This window comes from Nuphar pumila, chromosome 3 (genome assembly GCF_984573655.1).
Source record: "Nuphar pumila chromosome 3, dmNupPumi1.hap1.1, whole genome shotgun sequence".
NCBI classification, from domain to species: Eukaryota; Viridiplantae; Streptophyta; class Magnoliopsida; order Nymphaeales; family Nymphaeaceae; genus Nuphar; species Nuphar pumila.
In genome coordinates, this window is record NC_143251.1 from 130259556 (window position 1) to 130275395 (window position 15840).

Consider the following 15840-nt stretch of genomic DNA (forward strand, 5'->3'; position numbering starts at 1 on the left):
ATTAACTAATAATATATTTGTTATTGATCTGATTAGAGTGTCAACGGGTAAGACTTTCATTGATTGGGTAATGCCCAGCCTTTGACATCCTTAGATCTGACCCAAACTTGCACATATACAAAAAATGTCAAATCCAGTTTTGGATCTCATCTCACAATAGACCTATTAATTCAAGTAAAAAGAAAAAAAGGTCTTATTGGACCCAAAAATTACCAAACTCAACTTTAATACTTATCCAGTTCTAACATGGATCTGAACAAGCCCGAATCAATACGATTAACTATCTAGTCCAAATTTGTATATATGCTGTCCAGTATGAAAATATGGGTCAGATCTACTTTCACATTTGTTTTTTGAAGTTTGGTTCTAGTTTTAGACCCATACCCGACTCAGGTGTCTCAATAAAATTTTAAATTCAGTTAGAAAATTGGACACTATGATATGGTATTTGCTAAAAAAGATACATACTAAAACTTTTCTAATTCAACTATAATCATAATTTGGATCCATCCAGAACTAAATAAACCTAAATATATTTATCATGGATCCGATGCAAATTAGGACAAATTACCCTAATCCAAAAATAGGTGGAGGTATGTTTATAAGATGTAATAAGTGTAGGTGTTTAGAAGGGCATTCAAGTAGTTTTAATGAACACTGGTACAATAGGAATTTCAGAGCACTTTAAAGCGTTCCTCCCTGTTACGTAGGGGTGGGCAACGGGGCTGGGCTGCCCGATGGGCCAAGCCGTCCCAGCCCACCATGGGCAGGGTTTGGGTCAAAGTTTTAGGCTTGAGCCCGTTAGCTAGGCCAAAACCGGCCCATTATATACGTGAGCTGGGTTCGGGTTGGCCTACGAGCTACTGTCCGATGGGCCTAAGTAATTTATTATTTTTTAATAGTATAAAATAAAAAAATTAATTAATTGCATAGTAACTTAACCATTATTATTTACCAAATTAGTAGCACTGATTTTATGAAAACTAAAAAGATAATTAGTTGGGTACATGGGAACTTGTTAATTATTTATTATTTACTTAATTAGTTGCACTAATTATTTGGGTTTGGGTTGAACTGCCCCCCTTTACATTTAGGCCAATGGGCTGCTCTTCAAACCAGAGCCTGTTAAAAACCGGGCCAAAGCCCGGCCCTTTAGCAAGTGAAAACCATATCTGATTATAATCGGATGCTGATATGGTTTTGATTTTTTTTGTGACTATCCGAATCCATTTACATGTAAAAAAAATGGATATGGTATGAGCTTTTTACTATCGGAATCTAAATCCATTTAGCCAACACCTGACTAGTCGAATATGATATTGGCCACATCCAATCCAAATATGAACTGTTTACATCCCTAAAAGGGAACATAAAAATAAAAAATTTAACTCTGAAGGAGAAAAAAGAACAATCACGAGAGAGAGATATTCACAACTATTCTGTATCAAGTGTCAGCAGTTATAACCCCAAAGGGGTTAGTGTAGTTGGAGCGGGCCACGACTGTCAGACGGGCAGTTGGGGTCCGACTCTCGCAGGTGCTACCCCTAGCATAGCCCTAGGGGTAAGGGACCTAGCCCTGGAGTTTTATGCTGCTGGGATGACGATGCTGTCTCTTGTCCTGGACTGGTTTCCCCAGGCAAAATATGGAAAAAAAAGTGCAGCAATTGTAAGATGCAGTGTGGAGTTACGTAGCCTCATCTAAAGGTAGGGAGTGTAACGAAGTATGTGGAATTACAAATAACAAAGTGCAAAAGCACATATAAGTCCAAAAATAGACAATTACAAAGAAAATAGATAAACACACCAGAGCACAAACAAAAAGTCAACTAAGGAACAATGACAAAAGCTAATAAAAAGAAAATATTATTGAAAAGAAATGAGAAAGGAATGAATTATATAGGAAGATCACTCCCCTATTTATATACAAAAAGTAGAGGGAGACCATTGGGAGCACCCCTTCATAGAGTCATTGGGGAGATCCCAACGACTCTATGAAGTGGGGCCCCAATGCAAGAAAAAAGATAAAAAAAAAGTAGAAAAATAGTTGTTTTTAATAAATGACTATTATTGCATGTAAAAAAACAAAAATGCCCCCTATCGAGCAAACTATTAAAATATATATATAACACTCTGCAAAACTTAACAGAGAAAAAACCAAAAGTTTGTTAAGGAAAAAAGAAAAATCGAGGAACAAGAAAAACTTTGGTGAAGAAATTGGCCAACAGATACTCTGATGTAACATACGACAACGTAATAGTTTCTCTCAAATATTCATCACAAACTTAGTGACAATCCATCTCAATATGTTTGTGCACTCATGGAATGTGTGATGGATTGCAATGTAAATTACACTCTTATTGTCACAGCACATCTTCGATGGTGTTGAGATGATGATTCCCATACCACTGAGAAGACTTTTAAGCCACACAAGCTCCATTATCGTTGTAGTCATTGCACGTTATTTGATTTCAGTTGAGAATAATGATATGTTTGTTGTTTCTTACACCTCCAAGAAATCAAAGAATCTCTTAAAAAAAATACAAAAACAAGTAGTTGAGATTCTATCATTTGGGTTACAACCCAGTCAACATCACTATAAGCAGTTAAATCTAAAGATGATGAATAGGATAAGAAAACTCCTTTCAAAATGATGTTTTTAATGTATCACACAATTCTCAAAACTGCCGTCATGGGCACTATAGTAGGGCCATGTTGGAACTGACTTACTATATGAGCGATATCAGGTCGAGTGATGGAGAGGTAACTGAAAGATCCAATTAATTGATGACATGAAGTAGGATCTTCAAGCAATACATCATCTTTGAGCCTTAATTTAACATTTATAACTTCTGGGGTCTCCACCTTCTTTTCATCTAAAACTCCTGACCTAGCACATATACCAACAACTAATTTCATTTGAGAGAAAATATATCCTTTAGGAGAGTAGGCAACTTCAATTTCTAAGAAGTATCTCAAGAAACTCAAGTCAGACATATCAAAAGTTTTCTTTAAAATTGATTTAATTTCAATAACACCATCCTCGAGTCTTAATTTAGCATTTACCTGACCTATCACATATGTCAGCAACTAATTTCATTTGAGAAAGAATATATCCTCTAAAAGAGTAGGCAACTTAATTCCTAAAAAGTATCTCAAGAAACACAAGTCAGACATAAAAAGTTTTCTTTAAAATTGATTTAATTTCAATAACACTTTATTTATCATTTTTTTATGATGATCATATCATCAATATATAGAAGAAGAATCACAATTGTAATACTTGTTTTCTTGACAAAGAGAGCAGTGTCAGTATAACAAGAGATAAATCTTAAATTAATCAAAACATTACTAAATTTATCATACCAAACCTTAAGAGCTTGTTTAAGGTCATACAAAGCCTTTTTAAGTTTTAAATTTTTTTATTTAAACTAACCCATGAAAAAAGTTCTATGTAAATTTTCTGACAAAGTTCTCAATTTAAAAATGTATTTTTAACATCTAATTGAAAAGTACATCATTTTTTAATAGAGACAATGACAACGAGAACTCGAACACTAATCATTCTTACTACTCGAGAAAAAGTTTCATCTTAATCTATTCCATATTCTTGAGCATACACTTTGGCAACTAACCTTACTTTATATCTCTCTAACGATCTGTTACTTTTGGTTTTGATTTTAAACACCCATCTACATCCTATAGGTTTCTTGGCTAACGGAAGATCAACTATTTCCCATGTGTTGTTTTTTTTAAAAGCATTAAGTTTAAATTTCATTGCAAAGGTATTGTTTGGCATCATTACAATGAGATGGTTTATAATAAGAGTGAAGAGTTATTAAACATGTTCTAAAGTTTGAGAATTTTATTTTCAAGAAAAGTGACATCTTTTAAAACATAGAGTTTATTATTTATTAGATCAAAACATTAATATCCATTTTTATTTTCTCCATATCCCAAGAAAACACATTCAATGGCTTTTGATGATAGTTTATCATTTTTATGAGTAAGAAATAACACTTACAACTAAAGATTCTTAGTCTTTTAAAATTGAGTAATTTTAAAAAGCTTTTCAAATCGAAAAACATTTTATAATGAAGACATAAGAGTTCTATTAATTAAGTATGTTGAGGTTAGAATGGCTTCGTCCCAATTTTTTTTGGAATATCCCTTAAAATTAAAAGAGTCCTAATGATTTCTATTATATGTTTATGCCTTCTTTTCAATAACCCAATTTGTTGCGGAGTTGTAAGACAAGATTTTTAACCATTATATGAAATTTCTTAAAAAAGGACACATCGAATTTATGATTTAGAAAATAAATTCATGTATATATAGTAAAATCATCAACAAAAATAACATAATAAGCGTAACCTCCTTTTGATATGATAGGTGAATGACCGCATACATCCAAATGTACTAATTCAAAAGGCCGTGAAGAAATAAAAGTTCTTTGAGGAAAGATAATGACTTTCATTTTTTCAAAAAATACAATCTTTAAGAGATATATCTTTTTTATTACATATATTTTAAAAAAGAAAGAGAGACATCTTTGAAAAACTAGGATGCCCAAGTCTCATATGCCAAGTATCAACACTTTTGTCATTTACAAAATTACAAAAGGACTTGGGTGGAAGGAACACAAAATTTATAAAGAAAAAATCGCCTCTTCTACGGCCTTACCCAATCAACTTATTTAACTGGAGATCCTGCATGGTGCAATCTTTAAGTGAGAATTTTTTTTTGCAATCATATCGAAAATTTGAGAGACAAAAAAAAAATTAATTTAATTTTGGAACCACCCTTATTTTTAGAACAAGAAATTTTTGAGAGCTCTTTGAGTCAAGTGTTCCAATACTTTCTATTTTCAAAGAAGTTTCACCAGGCCGTTAAAACATAAGATAAAGTATGATTAGTGCAAACTTTGAAAAAGAACATTCTTATGAGGTGTTATATGAAAGGAAGCACCCAAATCAAGAATCCACACACTTGGAGGAAATAAAAAAAATGCAATGGCGACACTCAAAGTAGAGGATGATTTGAGAAATTGTTGAAGTGCCTCCAATATTTGGTTAAGTGTGTCTTTAATATCTTCTCTATTTTTGTTTGCTTCTTCTTTCTTAGGTGTGATTTCTCCAATGAAAGCAATTTTACCTTTAAACTTTGGACATACCGGTCTAATATGTTGCAGTTCATTACAATGATGGCAAATAACACCCTTCATATATCCACTATTATAGTTGGACCCATTACTATAGCTATTTTGTTTTACAAAGTGGGGTGGCTTATAGGTTTTTATATTGGAACTTGGTCTAGTAATGGCCAAAACATCATCATTCTTATTGGTCATGCTAAGACGAGTTTCTTCTTGACATACTTCAGCAAGAGTATCTTCAAGAGGCATAACTTTGACTCTATAAAGAAGAGAGGACCTCACGTGTTCAAATTCCAGTCTTAAACTATGAAAGAATTAAAAAAAGTGTTCCTTATCAATTTGCTCTCTTTTAATCTCAACATCTTCGGGAGCTACCCATTCATGCTTAAGAAGTGTTAATCCATCCCAAAGAGAGGACAAAATGCTAAAATAATCCCAGAGACACATGCTTAGTGGATCTAATTTTGCCTTGACAAAAACATTGTCTAACAAGATCCTTTTTAGTATACATACCCTTAAAAAAGAGTTAGGCTTCATTTGCTCTTCTAAATTTAGCAATGTTGATACATATTTTTATGTCAACATTGTTCATAAACCATGCCAAAATTTTGGCATGATTAATTTCTTAATTCTCTACCTTTATTTGATGTTCATTGATGGCTTTAACACGATCATCTTCAACAAGAGCTTTTTCAACACCTCGTTCAACCTTGGTGAGTTTTAATGATGGTTTAAGAGAAAGTTCCATCACAAAGCTCCAAATTTTTTGTCTTCTAAAATGATTTTTCATTGTCGACATCCACATCAAGTAGTTGGATCCATTAAATTTGAAGGAGAGCTTCACTCTTGTTTCATGCTCCATGATAAAAAGAGATAGATAAAAACGAAGAAAGTGATAACACCTTGGTCACGATCTTCAATCACCACAAGTAATACTTTCAAGATCAATAAAACCCAATGAGCTCTAATACCATGTAATGAACTATGCAGAGTTACAAATAATACAGATAACAAAGTGCAAAAGCACATGTAAGTCCAAGAATGGACGATTACAAAGAAGATAGACAAGCACACAGGTGCACAAACAGAAAGTCCATTAAGGGACAATGCCAAAAGCTAATAAAAAAGAAATATTATTGAAAAGAGATGAAAAAGAAATAAATAATATAGGGGGATCACTCCCCTATTTATATACAAAAAGTAGAGGGGGGAGACTATTGGGAGCTTCTCTTCATATAGTCGTTGAGGAGCTCTCAACGGTCATATTTATGACCGTTGAGGCCACATCGACTCTATGGAGTGGGGCCCCAATGCAAGGAGAAAGATAAATTAAAAAAGGAAAAAGAAAGAAAAATAAGAAAAAGTTATATATATTACTACATGTAAAAAGAGAAAAATGCCCCTATAGGGAAAACTATTAATATATATATAAACAGGGAGCACAGAAAGAAACAGCTCAACTCTCTTGGTATTTATGTTTCAGCAGATGTTTGAAAAGAAACATTCAACTGTCCTAGCAACTCAGAAGTTTACCTTAATACAGAGAACATAAACGTGATTCAGCATGTTGTATAAATAATTTGATAATATACAAATCATAAGAAAACTGTACTACATGCACTAGAAACATTTAACTCAGATTATTTCTTGAAACAAGAGTTGCAACTTACAACCATGCAAATCCGCCGTGATTATTTCCCAAAGCAGACTGTGGCCGGCTGAAGTCAATGAAGTGACGCAAAAACACCTTCGGTATAGCTAGCTATAAGTAACTCTCTGCAATGGAAAATATAGCAGTGGATATTAAAATCTCACCTTTAAAAAACAGAGAATAACACTTTAAATTGTAACTAATTCATCGTTCACACATCACATTAGGAACATGACAAGGCACAATTTCTTTTGAGAAAAAACGGCTACAATCAGTAATATGTATCATATTTATGGGACAATATATGGTCATGGTCTTGTTTCCGTGAATTTAACCACAATGTTTGATCTAACCATACAGATGTATCCATCATGGCTTATTTACTATGTTAGTAGGTTCAGTCATATCTAATATATGATAAAATTCAATTTTCGAGATGGTGAAAAAACAAAATCTCATAACTCATGAAGATTAGGATGGTTTAAAAATAGCCCAACATATCATGCTGGAGTAAACTTTACTACAAGAAAATAGTAAATAGATTGAAGCTTAGATCTATGTAAAGCAAAACCTATCATATTTTTTGCTTAAAACAGAAGGAAGATATTGTCCAACTAATCCATAAAGCAGAACACCTTGGACATGCTATTATGCTATTCAAACGAGGTCAGAACCATAGATAACATATTAGCATGTCATCCATACAAAATGAATGACATTAATGACAACAATGGTAGCCAGCAGCACATGTAGACCCTTCAACAGGAGTTTCCAAGCTAGCAATTTCAAATAGGAAGGGGTCTGAAAGTAGGAAAGCCATCTGCTTCAAATAAAAGACCACTTGACCCAACATGTATCAAAGGTTCACAACCTCTCAAGTCTGGGATGGCTCGAAGAACTGCATCAACTTTGCAAGAGATGAATGCTCCTAGTCTGGCCCTCCACAACACTAACAACATCACCAAAACAGACCAACTTGAAAGATAACCCAAAATGGACCTGTAAGCACAGATCATCTTGCAACTCAGCCAGTTTGGTGTTCTCAACTTTGTGTGACTCAAAAAGTTTGAGAAGTTCTTATGTAACCTGTGCTGGATCTATGCCACTCAGAAGCAGCCAGCTTTCTCATAAAGTTGATAACAGATTTAAAAAAGCAGGAAACAAGTCAGTCACAGGGAAACAGCGTTACATTATGTTGTACAATGGAACTGTCATAAAACATGATTTTCAGGAGACAAACTTGGTTTATACAACCTAGAAAGTAAAGACACAAGGAAGTAGTGTTGTCTAAACAAATCTTATGAACAACCCTTGATTGGTCAAATTTACATGGATCCAGCAGAAAAAAAAAAGGTGGCAAGCCAAGGAAATATTTTGTTTCCTTTCTTTATTTTTGAGAAAGAACTGCCAAATTACTTTTCAGTCATGCATGTGAATGCAGGGAAGAGCAAAAAATGGAGAGATTCTTTAATGATTGTTCAATAGCCCGAATCATTAATCACCCATGAGGATAATTGAGGTGCTTATTGGGATTATCAGGGATGGCACAAAAAATTTAAAATGTACAAAACGTCGCACTTCCGCAAAGGTTCTTTACAAGGGTTCAACTTTTCTTTTCATCGCATTGCAAGATTTCAGTGTTTCAAGAATCAAATCACTGACTGATTGAAGATAAGCTATAGAATAAACAAATAGGCATAGAACAGTGTGAACATTTAGGCTATCTTACTATTTGTTTTCATTAGGAAACAACTACATATTTTAATTAATTAAAGACCTTTGATCAGCATAATTTACATGAATGGAACACTTTGAAAGAAAGTTCATGAATTTAGGTGACTCGAAAACTAAAATCTGCATCAGCCAACACAAAATTTCCTTGTTTTTTCTTGAATCACTAGGGAGTCCTCTTGTTGCAACATAGTATCTTACACTTTCTGTACTTGCTTCTCCTTAATTATGTGATTAGTCTGAAGAATTATAATCACCCCTCTATTATCCTCGGAAGCATTACATGAAATATAGAGAAACAACCACATTGTTGATATATATCATTAGGTGTGTCAAAACTGATTTCTCATAAAATTAATTTGAAGAGTCCTTGAATACGAAGAGACATATTGAACACATGAATTTGCATATGAAATTGCTAGTTCTTCTCATGCTCAATGAAATGACAACTTCTAAACAAAATAAATGACAAGCCCCAAAGGGTTTGGTGCAGTGGGAGGGGGGCCTTGGCTGCTAGGCGGGTGGTCAGGATTCCATTCTCATGGACGTCAGCCCCTTGCATATAAAAATGGGTAAAGGCATTATGCATCTTGCTCGTGACGAAGCAAGGCGACTCCCTGGGGGCAAGGGGTGCTCCACTGGTTTACACTGTCTGAAAAGCAACCATAAGTATCACAACTAGGTCTCTGATGCTGGGGGTGGTTTCCCCATTCTACATGAAAAAAATGCAAAATAAATGACAGAAGTTGTGAAACACATCCTCATTAATTGTCAACCTCCACACAGAAAACCACATTTGTTTTCAACAGAAATCAGTTGCATTCTTTTGAAAAGAGAAACACCACAAAAAAAATTTAGCTTTCAGTAAAGATCTATACTGCCTTGTGCAATAAAATCTCGATGTTAAGCCATCTATAGCATGCCCATGGAATAATGCAGAAGACCCATGACAACCCGGAAATGAGAAGTATGAATCTAGCAAGCATTGAAATTGCTGTCATTTAATGTCAAACCTGATCTGCCAAAAACATCAATTTTACAAGAGAAAACAATGCTTGGTGGTTATGGGGGAGCTCATAGCAGCAAACCTTGAGACAAACATCCTTCTAAATCATCAGAGAAGTGGCTTTGGAATTCAATTGAACATGTGATATTGTGATGTGAACATTACTAATAACACACATGGTTGAAATAAAGAAACAAGGAAAACAGTTAAACTGCTGAGAGTAATGTCAGACAAGGAAAACAGTTAAACTGCTTAGAGTAATGTGAGAGGAGGAACTCATGCAACAATATGAATGAATAGTGGCTGCAGGACAGATGTCATGCTCCCTTTTCCTAATTAACCACCAAAAATCTAAAAAGAGAAAAAAAAGAAACTATTGCAACCAAAATCAGCAAAATCATAGGAGCCAACCATCTCTTTTTGAGTATTTAAGAGTATTTGGGGGCGGGGGTCCTAGCCATGGAGTTTTACGCCACTGCTATGACAACCGTAGGTATGGCAGGCTGAGCCAGTGTGACCAGGTCTTGCCAGGATTAGTTTCTTTGAGTTATAAAAAAAAAACCCTCCTCCATCCCTACCATCCTACTGGTATTTAAACATCACAACTCTTAGAAAGTATGAGTAGCAGATTTTCTTATTTAACAAGTGGAAGGATTAGCGATATTGAATAACAGAAGGCTGTTTCATTCTAGTCCATATTAGAACACAATTTGGTGGTTTAGTTCAACTTGACCCACTATATGGCTGGCTAATCGACTTTCTCATTTCCTCATTTCATGACAATGAAGGGATATTCCAAGAGAACAAAAGCTTGAACCAAAGATAAGAATGGCATCATTTTGAGTCATCCAGAATGCATCCACCAGACCCATTGGACTGACATCAATTGCCAAAGATCACATAACATCGAATGCTGAATCTAATAAATTGTGAAACAAAAGGCTACACTGGCTAAAACTGTAGAATATCTCAAACCTCGCTGCTTGATGAATAAATCTGCCTTGTGACATCTGTGATCAACAATATTAAGACGTGTTTCAGTAACAAAACATGAACAAGATGGCAGCAACACAATTGAGAAACAAATCATTTTTCAGTCTCAAGACATGCAATCGTCTACAAACTTGTCCATCAATTGGAAGAGCACAAACCCCTGTTGGCGATGTCTGCTAACCATAATGTGCTCAAAACAGACTTTTGAAGACCAGGCATGCGGTAGTTAAGTTACTAGCCATCACTCTCGTCCTATTTTAGGAATATTTCTTGTTTTCACTTGTTCTTCACATCACAAATCACACCAGAACTAATTAGCCATACTAAAGCAGAATCACAAGTAGAACTTTTAAGACTTATCTGTGATACAAAAGTCTCGTTGAAGTCCAATGCCTAGAATGTTGCATGCGAACAGTGTCACAAATCTTTTGAGATATTAAACCTTTGAGAAAAACTTGAAAAAATATTGGCATAAAAAATCAGAATGCAAAACTATAAATAAAATATAGAAAATGTAAAAAACATAAAAAGTGCCTTTGTTGCATCAATAACACGATAAAAACATAATTTTTAAAAATATGCTGTATTTTAAAATATTGCACTTTTCATAGAAATGTATGAGCTTTTGAAAGTATCATGGAATATATATATCCAAAACTCTCTCTCTCTCTCTCTGGAAGGAAATGAACAGTAAAAGAAAAATAACAAAATGTCAGAAAACATATCACAAATACATTTGACTGGAAACAGAAATTAGTAATGGCTATCATCATTAATCTCAACCTGATACCGCACCCGGACAACAAAAGGAACGATGACAAAACCTTTTGATAATCAGCAGTTCGAACTATCATATTCAAACGACAAAAAAAAAGCTTCCTCGTTCTAAGATCTTCAAGAGATGATTTACCACCCATCCAAACCAAAATCTAAACTTAGGTATCGCGTCTAATAAATGGTTCAATCCAAAGATGACTCTCTCTCTTTCTCTACACACACATATCAGCAAGAATTTATAAGGTAAGGAAGGCAACCAATTGGTAAAATTTCCCCTTTTCTTAATCCATCCTCCAAATCACAGTTCATCAGCCACCGCCAAATCACTTGAATTAAATTTATTTCTAACTAAGCACAACAAAATCAATCAAAAACTTTGATGATAACGCCCATAAAGATGATGGTCATTGTCATTCGTCACCATGTTAAAATTAGAAAATTCCCATTAATAAAGGGGGGGGGGGGGGATTTTCACCTGCGCTCTCACGCCTTGCCCTCTTCATCTTCGCGAGCTCGATCTGCGACTCCATGAAGAGCTTCATTCTCTGGAACTCCAACCCCTTGACGAACTCCATCCTCTCCCTCTCCAGATCCATCATCTGCCTCTGCTTCGCGGCCTCCACCTTCTCGTAGATCTTGCCAAACCTCATGATCGCCCTCGCGAGCTCCCGAAGCCCTCCGGCGCCCCTTCCTCGGCTCTCCCGCGAGCTTTCCGCGCTATCCAGGCTCGTCTTCGTCCTCGACGACCCAGACTGAGCGTCCGACGCCGGGATCCGCCGGAAGACGTACTCCGCCGCCGCGGGCCGCTTTTCCCTCCCGGTCGCCGCTGCCGCCGCGGCCGCAGCCCTCACCGCCACCACGGGAACAGTTGCCCCACGGTAGGGCAGCGGCAGGGCCATCGGCGGGTCGGCCTTCCCCGCTGGCGGCGCCGGGGACACCTTGGCGGCCGTAGCCGCGGCCGGCCCGATCAGGTCGTCGATCCGGCCGTAGTACTGCCACTTGCTCACGAACGCCCCGTTCGTGGCCGAAACCCTAGCCCTCTCCACCTTGTACTTCTTCTTGAGCGTGTCCATCCGGTTCTTGCATTGGACGTCCGACTTCCTGGCGCGGCCGCCGCCGGGACGGTCGTTGACCGCCTCGGCGACCTCCTGCCAGTGCTTCTGCTTCAGGTTCCCCCTGTTGAGCTCCATGTACCGGTCGCCCCACGCCTGGATCAGCGCCAGCGTCGCCTCCTCGCTCCAGCAGTCCTCCCGTCCAGCCGGCGCCCTGCCGCTCCCTGGCGTTCCTCCGGCCGCCTCCGCCATATCTCTCTCCGCCTCTATCGCCTTCCCTAGCGCATCCAAATCTGAGGCCGGGGATTAAAAACGGGACAGAGGGGGGGCCCTCAGGTGTCCGGAGTCCGACCTATCGGTGGCTGGATGTAACGTTGCAGCGTCGCTCTCTCGCTTTCTCTCCGGTCATTCGGCCTCTCGCACGTGTGCCGCGTCGTCGGCGGGATAGAGAAGAGATGAGAGAGAGAGGGTAGAAGCGTTGGCGTCACACGCCGTGGATACCGGGGGGAGGGTCCGCGCATCGCCGCGTTCCGGCCGTGATCGCACACCGCCGGAACGAGTCCCGGGGCGCAGGACCTCTCGTCCCCCTCGAGCCACCCACCGGAATCGCCGTATGTGTTTGACCGACTCCGGCGAGTCACATTGACGAAACTACCTTCGTAAACAACAGCTAATGACGTCAGATAAAGGGAGAGTGGGTGATTAGGTTGAAGAATAAAACGGGAAATTGGAGACCGGCTCCTGGTTTAGGTTTTCAGGTTTTGGGGTTCGAACCCACTAGACTCCAGCCCAGCCTAGGGTTTGACTCTTGGCTTGACCCACTCACTTTTGTTCGAAATAGACGGAGTTATGTCTGACCCCACTCACTGTGTCCACCAATATTGACAGTATCGGTATCGGCCCTGAATCGTTGATCCACCGATTCAGAAGTATCGGCGTGGCCAAAAAAATAATAAAAATATATTACATGTCAATCATAATGTGACAAGTATCAAAACTATCAAAATAATAACAGAAATTTAATTTTTAGTATTTTTTTTGCATTTACTAAAAATAGCCGATTCAGGGATAAAGCCGTATCGCTTTTCTGCCTATGCAATGCATATTGGCCGATACAGGCGGATACGCACCGATACTGACAACATTCTGTCCACCCCCTTAGATGGGTCGTCTCACAAGACTGGTCGTAGTCAACGGAGTATAGAGACCGAACTTGGCCCAGTTGACTGAGCCCCATGATGAGGGAATATTGACGAAGAGAGACAACCATAAAAGGGGTTCCTGTAAGTAAACAAAAGCAATAAAAGCAGATCGGGTCGGGGCGGCGGTGCCTTATCCAAGGGCCATGGACGCCCCATCACCACCTCTTTTCTTTTTGGGTGTCGTCATCCTTTGAATGAAAAGCAAAAACCAAACCTCTGAATCCTATTTAGAATGTTTTTATTTTATTACTTTTGTGTATTAAAGTTCACTTCAACAAGATTTTTCTTTTTATTTTTATTTTTAAACCACCTTTATCTTTATGATTGTAGGCCATTGATTTTCTTGCCTTTTTAGAAATCAAATCTTGCACATTGGTGTGTCAACGGGTCTGGTTTGGTTCCAACACAGGTGGAAACCATACCCTGGCCTTATTTTCGAGGGTATGCTATTGGATTCGAAACCGGGTCTAATTAGACCCATCAAAAGAGAAACCATACCTGAACCCAATAAGAACTACACGAACCAGACTAAGGCCATACCTGTTAAAATAGTATTTTTTATCATTTTCACATTGAAAAAATTGTGTCTTAATCAAAACTCGGGTCATGCCTGGGTCTGGTATCAAATTTTACAAACTATACCCAAATCCATGTATTAATCGGACCTTAGGATCTGGACCCGGGCCTTAATCGTGTCTTCTTATTTATCATCATACACGGACCCTATAGAGTTTGTTACGGGTCAGGTCCGAGTAAACCCACACCCCTACTTCCACATAGTAATACTGACGTGGTTAAATTTAACATTTGATAGCTACATCTATGCATACAAGAGTATGTATTACCATGTGATATCATGATGCACCACCACCCTATGATTTCTTTTATCTCATAAAAATCTAAACTATCAAATTAAGTCTGGATTTGATATTTCGGATAAAAAGCACTATTGAGATAACGACCATAAGTATGTTCAGTTTAGTTATAGAGACTAGGTCTATCATCCCGAGTATGGCAAAAAAATGTACCGCTGACTTGATCTGCTCTCTGTTACTTCCAACAGCCTGCTGTAAAGTTTTAGCCTTTGACTAGGTTTGACGAATGAACTTTTTTTTTTTTTTGAAAAGCAAGCTGGGTTAGGCAGACCACTACTAGTTACACAACTATGCCATTGGGTTTTGAACCTTCAACTTCCCAACACAAGGTGACGTCTACTAGCTGCTCCTACCAGACAAGTGGAGCCACAGTTGGTGTTGATCAATGAGCTTTATCATTTAGATTTACCTCTGTTTCTAGCATGTGAAGTGTCTAGCTGGGCTCAAGCTCATGACAAGCCCGAGAGCATCTTGTGACTCAACTCGTCCAACTAACTTTTAGGGGTGACAACAGGTCGGGTTTGGTTTGGACCCCAGGTAGAACCAGATTTGGGCCTGATTACGTGTATGATATCGGGTTCAGATCTGGATCTAAATGGGTCCACTAAAAAAAACCATACTCAGACCCAATAAGAACTACATGAGCAAGACCCAGATCATACCTAATAAAATAATATTTTTATCAGTTTTACATTAAAAAATTGTGAGACTTAATTTAAACTCTGGTCAGGCCTGGGTCTGGTATAAAATTTCACAAGCTATACCCAGATCCATGTATTAATCGGACTTTCGAGTCTGGACCCAGTTCTTATTAATTGGGTCTTATTATTTATCACCATATCCGGATCCTATAAGGTTTGGTCCGGGTCGGGTCTGGGTAAAAGCGACCGGATGACACTTGACACCCCTACTTATTTTACATGACCTAATCACATCAGAAGCCAAATCTATCTTAGTCATGAGCTGTTCGCTTTGTTTTCTAGCACTACTCTTTGCCTGAATCTCCTCTAGTAAATGTGTCTGCATCAACCACACAAATCGATAAAACATGCCCTTTCCCAACGAAGATGATAGTGTGAAAATTTGGTCTGATCCATAAAAAATTTGCATATGTTGAGCAAATGGCTTTGGGAAAGCTCGTTGGTGCTTGTGGGTAGTGTTGGGAAACTAGATGAGCTGCTTGTGGCTCGACTCATATTTGACCCATAAAGAACTCGTTCAAACTCATGAAATAGGCTTGTTAACAACCAATGTTCATCTTAGTTCGGCTTGTATAGGGTTGTTAATTAATAATATATATATATATATATATTATATATATATCATATAATGAATATTGTTGAAGTGTTTAACTTGCAAGAAATTGAGCTTGGCTTAGTAGGTTTAGGGTTTAAATTTTAT

At 37.7% G+C, this 15840-nt stretch overlaps 1 protein-coding gene across 4 annotated transcripts; it reads right to left on the reverse strand.

The window, feature by feature from the left end:
- Nucleotides 1–2794: 2794 nt before the first annotated feature.
- On the reverse strand, nucleotides 2795–13182 carry LOC149843815 (trihelix transcription factor ENAP2-like). Of its 4 annotated transcripts, XR_016431159.1 has the most exons (4): nucleotides 11786–13182; nucleotides 10516–10550; nucleotides 6823–6928; nucleotides 2795–2887 (listed from the first exon to the last, which is right to left on the reverse strand). XR_016431159.1 is itself a non-coding variant. In XM_090001942.1 (3 exons), exons 1-3 carry the CDS (start codon nucleotides 12612–12614, stop codon nucleotides 6911–6913), a joined length of 882 nt encoding a protein of 293 aa, XP_089858068.1. In that variant the 5' UTR covers nucleotides 12615–13182; the 3' UTR covers nucleotides 6597–6910. The 4 variants fall into 4 exon arrangements, 2 of the variants coding, with proteins under 2 accessions (XP_089858068.1, XP_089858069.1); XR_016431160.1 differs by lacking the exon at nucleotides 10516–10550; XM_090001942.1 differs by lacking the exon at nucleotides 2795–2887 and having other exon boundaries at nucleotides 6597–6928.
- Nucleotides 13183–15840: the final 2658 nt, after the last annotated feature.